We start from the raw sequence: 10931 nt of genomic DNA, 5'->3' as shown, positions 1-10931 counted from the left end.
AGTCACAAAACAATTTGAGATATCTGGAATATAAGAGTGGTAAAACCGAATTTATGTTAAAATCGGCTTGCCATAGAGTTTCACTCAGTTATTTTCTACATGTAAGTTAACATGGAAGTGACAGCTGGCTTTGATAACAATCTCTGCCAAGTGGAAAACTACTACCATGTCAGAACAGACTTGTTTATTCAAAACGGAGAAAGAAACCTGATAGACAGGTTTTAACTCTATGGGTGTTGGAACGCCAGCTTGTGCGTCTTGATGATTGAAACTGAACACTGCCATCAAGTGGAGACTTATAGATTCCACATTAGTTGTAGATACGCGCACAAAGGAGCCTTCTTATTGTTCCTATTTTCCTTTCCGCTGCTGTCCAGCAGCTTTTATGTTTTATATGACTGAATAATTTGTTCTGCTGTAGGTTTCTTTTCATAAAAAAACAACCTTAGTTTTATGCACATTGGATGTAAAATACATGTTTTATGTATCACTGGAGCAACAATAACTCTATTTACACATTTGCTAATATTACTGCAGTCTTCTGGTACAACATCTCTTCAATTTCTCTTGATCATCCACTTCTGGGCTATCATTCACCCTTGTCTTCAACTCACTTCAGAAGTGTTTTTCAGAAGCAGTGAAACTGCAGTGGAGAAGCTGAATTTTGCCTGTCTATATAAATTTTTCAATTAAGTGTAAAATATGTTATTAAAACAATTTAAAGCTGGTGGTGGTCAGATGGCTTGGTGGTGCTGGTGCATGGCAGCCTCACTCCTGTGAGAAACTGGCTGCCCTGGGGTTAGGGGCTCAAAACACAGTCCTGAGGGGAGTCAGTGTTCAAAGAAATGACACTGAAAGTGTTATTACCCACACGAACAAACTGAGTTCTGTTGGTGAGGAAGTCCAGCAGCCAGTTGCACAGTGGAGTGTTGAAGCCCATGGGGACCAGCTTGCATACCAGATCCAGTGTCCAAAAACAGCATCCAAATGTGGGTGTTTCTTTTCTCTAGCATCTTCAGTTGAGCGGTTAGGTTTGTATGCAAACTGGAATGGGTCAAATGACGGAGGCAGTATAGCGGTGTTGTGGTCCTTAATCACCCTCTCAAAGGAGTTGATAATAGATGTTAATGCAACAGGGTGAAAGTCTTTAAGACACGATGGTATGGTTTACCTCATGTTAAGAAATTAGGAACATTTGTCAGTACTGATGTTGATTATTTAACTGACGTCTTTCAGGACATAGGCCAAGAAGTTTATTAGAAATCAAATTAATGTCACCCTTGTCAAACCACTTCTCAACTATAGCTCAATAATCTTAACTTCCATTTCTTTATTATCAAGTCAAACTCTCATCCATTTTCGAATGCCAGGGAGCCAATTGAAGGTCTCTCAAGAAATATTATGTCATAATAATTAAATATATCATAATTGTGCGATAACTAGGTCATGATTATGAGATAATATCTTATTATTAAGAGATACATGTTTTTTTTCGGAGTGGCAAATATGGGCTTCCGTCGTTTCTGCTAATTACTTACAGAAACCTAGGCATTGAGACAAAATGCTGCAAATGGTTTACAACAGAAACTCACGAGCTACATTAATTGTTCAGTCGAGACATAACTTTAACTCTCATAAACTCTGTGTTTAATTATAACACTAAAACCGGTTTGCTCTGACCAGCGGGTTTTTGCCTGGCGGGCTCACACCCGAACTGAACTGGTTCGTGGATAAGGGAGGCGTGGTTCCGCTGACCCGGTGCTTCCGCATTACTTCCGTGGAAAGGGGGAAAGTAAAACATTCAACATAGTGTGTTTACACAGACTAAAGTGGATTATTCCCCCCAGGTTCGGTCCTAAGCTGTATACTAAGCGCCTAAAACCCAGTTAGAGCCGAAAGAAGAGTTTGGAGTCATGGCGGACGACCGAGGGGACTCGGAACTAGAAGACGAGCTGGAAATGCAAGGCGCTGAGGGAGGAGGAGGTATGTGGAGCCATGTCTGATTCATCCAGGAGAGACAGCGGCCTGAGGTTACTTAACCTCATACGGAACTAAACACACAGACTGAATGTCCTCTAAAAATCTTCAGCTGTCTTTTTTTTCTCTGTATGTTTTGTTTCGGGCTTTAGTTAACCAACTTGTCCTTAACTTCCTTATCTGGAGTGGTTCAGGCCTTCAGTGAGTCGCTTTTTACGGGGTTGTTACAGAAAGTATTCACACTGGTAGCAGTCCTGGAGCTTTAACCCAACATGCTTAAGAATAGATACTAACAGGCAAATTATCGACTTGAACGCCCTTATGATACTTGTGGAGGAAAAGGGCAGATTATAGGAAAAATATGGGGGTCGGAATATTATGAACAATATGTTCTACTATTTTATTGAGCCCAAAGAGAAATTAAATGTTGTAACTCATAAGTTCTTTCAAAGAGTTGTAGATACTGATGGCTGTGGGCAGGAAGGGTGTTGGAGTTCATTCATTTTTGCCTCTGTGCTCCATCAGGTCCGTTAACCAGTTTCAGGAAAAGACCAGAACCCCTCAGTGTAAATTACCTTGAGAAATAATGAGATTTGGTTATATATGATAACAGGCTTTAATGCCAAAAAATGATCAAATGTTACAAGCCATACATGTCATACAAATGGAACAGATACTATCTGTCCATAATGTTCTTGATTTTTATGAAGAATTAATTGTTCTTTGCACCATCATTTCTGAGGTTCCACAGTCTTCTTCAGAACTGAACCAGTCTTCTTTATCCGGTTGTTGAACATTTTAAGTCCCTGGTTCTGGTAGAAGAGACGACACTCAACAAAAGAAGAAATGCAGCAGCCACAGGAAAGACCCTAGCTTTGGTCGTTGACCATGACCACTGGTCCATGACCACTGGTACCAGAACAGGATGGAACCTGGGGTCATTGCCGATTGGCCCTCCCTGCCAGCTGGTCCCAGCAGACATGTACAGAAGCTGCACCCAAAACTGACAAGCTGTGACTGACGTCTCTCTCTCTGTGTGTCTATGTACAGACAGAGGCAGAGACAAAACCTGTAGCATTCAGATCTGGCTCCAGATCCGCAGTCACCTGAGGGTTTAGCTGGGATCATGAGCCTGCCTGATACCTGGGAAAAAAACACTTTGGCTCTGATCTGGTCCGGGTCTAGATCAAATCTGCCAAAAAATGAAATATGAATTCTAGATTTCTGCCACATCTGCCCCAAGTGCAATATTAAGCAGCTCTGAGCAATGTTTTTTTCCTAACAGGCCGTCCAACGGGCAGATAATTTGTGTCCTCTTTCTAATCCACAACCCAAAAAGGCAATAAAGTCAAAGAAGATAGGCAAAATATTTAAGTCGAGTCACACTTCAGATCCATGAAGTTATTTGTGGGAAACTACGTAGAAATTGACGTGAAAGCCAAAAGGTCTGAGGAGTTCTAAATTGCTGTTGGAAAAAATGAATTTGTCACTTTGGGGTATAGGAGTTTAATCACTTTGTTTTTAATTTTGTTTTTAATGCAAAAATATTGTCAGTGTGGCTTCACTAATCTATCCCACTCAGACATATTTTGCCTGCACAATTAATTTGTGGAAGATTCAGCAGACAAATATAATTTGTGCCACCTTTTTTGGCTTTAAACCCAGAGCATCTAGATGTAATGGTGCTGCACCATAATGTGATGAGGGCTGGAATTATTAAATTCTTTCCATTTTAATGATTATTGGCATGATTCTTTCAGATGTCTTTGACGACCCCATCTTGGAGCAGGGCGTGGTGGTGCTCAGAGGGTGAGTCTCATTCTATGCATGCTTCAACAATGGCTTCCTGAATGTTTGTTTTTATTCCCAGGAAAATTTAATCTCCTAAGCTTTTTCTGGGTGTGTTTCCACTGTTGGCTCTAGAAGCCAAGTCACAAAAGGCTGCTAACAAATGTACAGAACAGAACCAGAACCAAACTCAGTTACCAAATTATCTCCTCAGTTCATAAATATCTAAAGCTTCATCTGGATAGCCTGATGTTTTTCCTCCTATTTGTTAGTGTTTCTGCCTGATGTGGTTCTGGTTCCGGCAGAGGGAGGAAGACTCATCTGGTTCCTTAGGAGGTTTCTGCTGTAGAAGCAGACGTTATGACGGCTCTCTCAGGAACATGGTGTCTATAAATACTCACTGGTCTGACTTGTTTCTTCCTGCTCTGGCTGTTTGTCGAAGATGCCTCTGAGTAGAGTTTAGTTTAAAATGTAAATTGAACCCTACATTTTATTTGCTCTTCAGCTTTATCCACATCCACTTCATTCACACTAACTCGACAATATATTCAGGTTTTAAGCAGCAAGTCCCAACTTGAATTTGATAGACAGTTTATTTGCATAAATTGCCTGAGCCTGTGTGTTGACCCTGTTTGCTGATGAGTGGTATGTGTTCCAGGTACGTGATAGAGCGTATAAGCACGGAGGATCCTGGTCGCCATGTCGACTCTGTGGATCTGGGAGGAAGGCCACATGAACAAGATGACCCAGAAGTTAAAGAAGTGGTGGATCAGCTGCTGAAAATAGCAGACGAACTGAACAGAAATGTAGAGTTCCAGCGGTAAGCATTACACTGCACCGAGTACAGAACCAATTTATTGCATCTGTATAGATAGCACTGATTGACAACAACTAATGTCTAAAGGCACTTTACGAAGCAGATCTAATTTATCTAAAGAAACATTTAGTCAAGTCAGTCTAATCATAAAGACATTTAAATCTAATGCGTACAGTGCTGTGAAAAAGTGTTTTCTCCCTTTCTTATTTTATATTTTTTGCATGTTTATCACACTTCAGTGTTACAAAACTCAAACCTATTTAAATATCAGATGGTTTTTAAATGAAGATGTCTAAAGAGAGAACAAATATCTCATCTGAACACTTAGGACAATTTACTGAATATGAGTGTATGTTGTCTTTTTGCTCATGCCTCAAAAAAAATTTAACTCTTATGAAATCTAAATGAACATAGCTGACTTTGAACCTATCTGTAGAACTGTGTTGAATCTACTTTTTGTTTCTTAAAGTATATAGAGGCATTTCAATGAGAATTGATGCTGCCAGTGGCAGTGGCCACTAGGAAAGTTGCCTTTTCGAACCCCCACTCTACCCGCCTCCGGCATTGTGTCCGAGGGCAAGACACTTCACACGCTATGCCTGCTGGTGGCGCTGATTGTATGTCTGTGTTCCTTCTGTGCTTCTGCCCCAGGGCAGCTGTGCCTACATCCACATTTCATGCCTGAATTATTATTCTTTAAGTCAGAATTTTTTTCCAAAGCGTTTCTAATTCCCTTAAGGCATATAAAAAAAGGTGGAAAATGTACACTTACGTTTTTAGATTAAATAAAATGATGCAAGGTTGATTCCCTGGTTATTGTACTATGTTCAGATTTTTCCTGCAATCTTGCCCTGCATTGACGGATGATTTTGTGTGTGTGCGTGTGCGCACGCACGCGCGTTTGTTTGTAATACCTTGTGGGGACGATTTTCCTGACACATACTACAATTGCTCCTTGTGGGGACCGAAGCCTGGTCCCCACAAGGGGAAACCCTGTTTTTGGGTCAGGGGTTAGAGTTAGGACTAAGGTGTGAATTGAGTTTTCGTTAGAGTATGGGTTAGGTATGTGATGGTAAGGGTTAGGAAAAGGGTAAAGGTAAGGTTTAGGCTGTAGAAATGAATGGAAGTCAATGGAAAGTCCCCACAAAGATAGCCACGCAAACGTGTGTGTGTGTGTGTGTGTATTTCAGTGTGCAGATTGTTCTGTGCTGTTTGCCATACCTAATAATCCTGTTTTTCTCTGAATTTTTCCCCCTTCTAGACTGATCAACCAGGTTCAGGGAAACTGTGCGAAGGAAGTCTTCATGATGGTGGCCAGGAGCATCTTTATTGATGGCATTAACTGGGGCCGGGTGGTGGGGCTCTTTCATCTGGCTTACAGACTCATATACAGGGTAACTGATCTAGTCCATTAATTTCTGTGTCTGATTAATAGCTAACACAGTCTGACTGAGATTTTCTCAGAATTCAGGGAAAAGTCTGATTAAAGGCCCATGATAGGGGAGATTTGTTAGATAATATATTTAGGATATATAAGTGAAGCTATTCCAAAAATTACTAGGATGCAGGATATTGCTGGACTAACAGATATCGGCTAACGTCAGTCGTTTTTAACATGTCAGTCAGTTCGATAGATAAAACTGGACTGATATTAACAACTGATATTTATTTTTTTCTGGTTGCTGTGGGTTTCTGGAGGTGAGAAGAAGAGGATGGCCATGTGACAGTGATGCAGCAAAGGATTGTGAGAGTTTAGCTAAAGCATTGCAGCAGTGGTGAAGTCAGTGGTGTGGTTATATTTTTTTTTTCAAGGTGTCAAAAGGATAGTGAAATAAATGTATACAATATCAGTTAACAGCCAAAACAGCAACATTAATAACAGATCTCAATCTTGGTTAAATGTTCACATTGGGACACATGAATACAGAATGTTTCTAGTTTAGTTCATATTCTCCACAAGGAGGCAGCGGTTAGCAGCAGAGATGTCAATTAACATTCAGAAAGAATATTTGTCTGTATTTTGTCATCCCCATGTTGCACAAAAAGGATAAGAGTGTTCCCATTGTTATTTAGCTTTTGTTTAGTTGCTGTTTTGTCAGCCGCTCCTGAGATGTGAACCCTCCAGCAAGACGCTCTCAGGGTGGGAAAACCAGTTATAAATATTACAGGAATTTAAAGCCAAGTCTCATTCATAACAAAACTCCCAACACTGTATTTGTTGTATAGGTCAGACAGAAACACAAAGCCTGCTCTGACCCATTCAGCTGTTTCTTTTCCAGGCCCTCACCACCAACCATCTGGAGAACATCAGGATGGTGATCAGCTGGGTCCTGCAGGTCATCAGGGAGTTGCTGTACCCCTGGCTGGTGCAGCAGGGGGGATGGGTGAGTGGCTGCTGCCTCTGACATCATCAGCGTTGCTTTAATAGGCCAGAGCCTTTAACCTGCTTCCTTCTGATGCTTCCAGGTTGGTGTCATCCAAAGCTTTCCATGGAGGAACGCAGCCATAGTTGCTTCAATTGTTGTAGTAGCAACATTTGTTTACTACAGAATGAAACACTGAGTCCTCCAGCTCTCTGAAGGACACTGATGAGGACACTTCCTGGGGCTTTTACAATCATTCTTATCCAGCAGCCAATAGGAGGCCAGCTGCTTTAAACTGAGAACAATTCTCTCCTGCTTCCGGTCTCTGCGACTAAAACGAACTTTCCTTGTCAGCATCACTCTCTTCTGTTTTCCTTCACCAGCAATTCTTTGGAGCTACACCAGCAGGTTTTACAGCTGCAATGCTGGAGGCAGCTGAACCTGTCAGCTGTGATGTTAGTTATCACTGATTGGACTCTGAGCTCTGAGTCAGATAAGGGTTGGTTCTTAGAAGACTCAAAGCAACCTGTAAGTGGCAGGAAAGAGCGATGCTAGCTAGCTCTGACTGTGAGCGGTAGGGATGACACATCGCCTACAGCCAGAGGCTCTCTGCCGGTGCAGTGGGGCGCTTTACCTGCTGCTCAGTTTGTTCTGTCAGGAGCTGGAAGAAACACCAAAGATTAGTGCTGAAAATCTCAGGGATCTTTTTTAATGATCTTTTTTTAATGAAGATGTTTTATTCATGAACAGAACCCATGTAAGGTTTGGGTTTGAGCCAAAGCTGTCCCAGGTCCTCTGCAGATCTGTCTGCTGCTGACACTCCAGACATGTTTTTTGTTGTAGACAAGATCCTAAAGATTTAATGCAGGAGTTGATCTGAGTGTTGAATGGCAAACGCGTCCAGATCATTTCACCAGCTCAGATCCTGTTTCTGGAAGAACAGGATCTGAGCTCATGTGCTGATTTTAGTTTTAACTGCAGCCTGCAGCAGAAATAATGTTCAGTAATTGGAGGATTCCTGCTAACTGCCTCACTGGAAGCTTAACCTGCCAAGTTACCACAAAGCCCTTTGAAAATACCAGGCTTTATGACAAGAGGACCCTAAAGGGCTGCAGCAAGCATGTTGCATAAACCTGGATGATGTTAACTTTATTGAACAACCTTTGGATTCCAACGGTGTAGGCTGGGCCTTATGGATTTCAAGTTTTATCACAATATTTAATTGTCCTATTGTAAGAATGATACAACCTATTTGTTATGTCTTTCTTAGGTAACTGTATCAGCAGTCACAGCCCCACAAGCAAAATATTATTGAAAAACATTTGTCATAGGACACTAGTCATAGAATCTGTGATGGCAAGCCACACAGGGTGAGATCCACATTTCACCTGTGTTTCAAAACGCAGAACCTGTGTTCTGCGTTTTGTACTGCCTGGTCCCTGACAGAATCAATCAACCAACCAATCAATCAATAAAGCACCCTTCATACTAAAAGCAGCTCAACGGGCTGCATAAATTAATAAAAATAAACTCACAAGATAAAAAAAAAACTTGTTATCCTGCCCCCAATGAAAAAACTCAACTGTCTGGAAAATGTAAAAAGGTTAATAAAGAAGCATGATTTGTATCACTAGACGGCACACAGTAACTGGAGCTAATCATTTTAATTTTTCTATGTTTATCTTCACTGAAAAAAACAGTGGAGAAAGTAGTAAAACGTTTGGGGGCTTTAAACATTAAATGACAATAAATCAAAATTCTTATGATTTTTACAAAAATGAAAAGTTGGTTCAACAAAGTCTTGCACAAGAAATGTCACATGAAGTCATAAACAGGTCTTATCAAATACCATAAGGATGTTTTATTTGATGCTTTTTTGTATCTGGATTTCCATCCCATCACTGTGAACTGTTTAGATAACACACTGGTGTTTCTCACACCAGTGTGCAATGATTTTGCCCCATGTGACAAATCTTTGTCACATGGGCCAAAATCATCAAGTATTCATCTTTAACAAACCCTAAAACAAAATGGAAGAAGTGCAGCATACAAATTGTTTTGGATTCAGTTGGAAAAAACAACTGAATTGGAGTCAATTGATTTAATAAAATTGTAAAATTTTAAAATTGGGTTGACCAGATTTGGCACCGGGTAGGTGTGGTCCTGTTTGCTATGCAATTAAAGACAATGCAACATTTGTGATGTATTAAAAACAAAAGCAAAATTCAAGGATTTAAATTTGTTGGAAATATCAATAAAAAAAATCAATAAAATAAAATCAGTCCTGGCTCTGCAAACAGTCCTTGGAATCAGCAAGGCCGTCCAGGCTTTAGCTAATATTATTTCCCAGCAACAAATCAGCACCAGGCGGTCTCCAAACCCCCAGAACCATTGATACAAGCGAGGCCTCCGAGCTTAGCATCTTGGTGCCAACAGTCCACAGTTTAGTTGCTCAATATCACAGCAAAGTCTTTCTCTTTTTCCATTTGTCTCACTTTGCGCTGGAATTAGGGGTGCACTGATTTATCAGTGCTGATTTCCTTAATTTTGGGAGATCAGTGATTGGCCAATTTTTACATGTGAATGCTGATTTTATCCACTGATCTTATCTACGTCAACAAAGGTCTAAAAATCAACCACTGTCATCAGTTCTCCTGTGAGAAAGGTTTGACTGAAAGACCTGCCCTGTCTGCACATTTACAGTTAAATCAGCATCTTTCTTGCTGTATTTGGCAGCAATTCAGACAAACATTGGGATCGGCTGAAATAAGAATTGGCAGGTTAGGCTTTTTAAAAGATCGGTGATTGGCCAGAAAAGTGCAATCAGTCCAGAGAATAATCTGAATCCTGAGAGGCCACCAGCATGTAGCCAAAAATGAAATCAGCAGATGACTATTTGGGTTTACATCAGTGTTATATTGCTATTTTACACAAAACACTTTCTTAGCTTTATTTCTACTGTGTTTCTTCAACAGAACCACAGTAACAAACGCACCTTTTTCTTTTATTTTTTCATTTCTGCACCAGTGCAAACCCACATGCAGACCAGTGATGCATAAATGATTTGATTTGCTAGAATGGCCTGTCCCCAGACCCCCACCAGGGGGCAACAGTGTTCCATCTAATTGTCCGAAGTTTGGCAGCCCTGGAGGACGTCCTCAGTGCTAGACTGCACAAGTTGGGTCTGGAATACTGAAGGGGTCACATTGTGGCTTGCATGGGGTCAGGCAGTGGGGTGTGCAAATGTATCAACTACAAAGTGATGTGATCATATAAAGGCATCCATTCATTGAGTTGCCTTTTGCCAACATGGAAGGCTGCTGCTTGATGTGGCCTGGTGAGCTGCAGTCACCTTCAGACATTTAGATGGTTTAAGACCAGAGCACCTCAAACCCAGGCTTTGAGGGTTAGTGTCCTCATCTTTTAGATGTGTCCCTGGTCCAACATCTGAATCAATATATTGAAATGCCTCCTCAGTATATAGTTAAGTTCTCCAGGGTCCTGCTGATGACCTCATCATTTGACTCAGAGACATTGACCCTCGAGGCCTGGAGACCCCTGGTCCAGACTGACTGCTTTACAACATGTAGCTGTTGTTTCTCCCATGAAGCCACAGATCCATTCCTACCTGCTGCTGCTCTGCATGTGGCTCACTGGCATCCAGTCAGATTTCACTCCTGAATGTTTCACTGTTGGCAAGTTTAATATATTTATATGTGTATTTAAGTACATAGGGGGTAAAGGTGTAATGAATAGTCGGTAACACTTTATTTGAAGGGGGTTGAGTAAGACTGTCATGACACTGTCATAAACATGACATACCACCTGTCATGAACATCAATAAGTCTTCATGAATAGTTATGACTGTTGTCATAAAGCGTCATTCGGTAAATAATGACACTTTTAGTACAAAGTTGACATTATTCAAAATGTCTTCGTTATGACAACTTGACATTATTCTAGACAAAATGTCTTCGTTATGACAA

General features: G+C 40.9%; 1 protein-coding gene and 1 long non-coding RNA gene across 2 annotated transcripts; one reads left to right on the top strand and one right to left on the bottom strand.

The window, feature by feature from the left end:
• Positions 1–1727: 1727 nt before the first annotated feature.
• Positions 1728–8585, top strand: LOC103150954 (apoptosis regulator BAX). Its single transcript, XM_007570737.2, has 6 exons — positions 1728–1983; positions 3738–3786; positions 4424–4585; positions 5844–5976; positions 6862–6966; positions 7049–8585. Exons 1-6 carry the CDS (start codon positions 1914–1916, stop codon positions 7142–7144), a joined length of 615 nt encoding a protein of 204 aa, XP_007570799.1. The 5' UTR covers positions 1728–1913; the 3' UTR covers positions 7145–8585.
• Positions 7786–10762, bottom strand: LOC107838506 (uncharacterized). The gene is made up of 2 exons (XR_001664584.1): positions 8403–10762; positions 7786–8293 (listed from the first exon to the last, which is right to left on the bottom strand). It is a non-coding gene; the product is annotated as an uncharacterized LOC107838506 (long non-coding RNA).
• Positions 10763–10931: the final 169 nt, after the last annotated feature.

This window comes from Poecilia formosa, unplaced genomic scaffold, assembly GCF_000485575.1.
Source record: "Poecilia formosa unplaced genomic scaffold, Poecilia_formosa-5.1.2 Scaffold267, whole genome shotgun sequence".
NCBI classification, from domain to species: domain Eukaryota; kingdom Metazoa; phylum Chordata; class Actinopteri; order Cyprinodontiformes; family Poeciliidae; genus Poecilia; species Poecilia formosa.
This window is presented reverse-complemented; position numbering and strand designations above follow the sequence as displayed.

Coding starts and splice junctions, on each gene's coding strand:
- LOC103150954 (XM_007570737.2), top strand. CDS start 1,914: ATGGCGGACGACCGAGGGGACTCGGAACTAGAAGACGAGCTGGAAATG. Junction 5,977..6,861: donor CTTACAGACTCATATACAGG/GTAACTGATCTA, acceptor TTTCTTTTCCAG/GCCCTCACCACCAACCATCT. Junction 6,967..7,048: donor TGGTGCAGCAGGGGGGATGG/GTGAGTGGCTGC, acceptor TGATGCTTCCAG/GTTGGTGTCATCCAAAGCTT.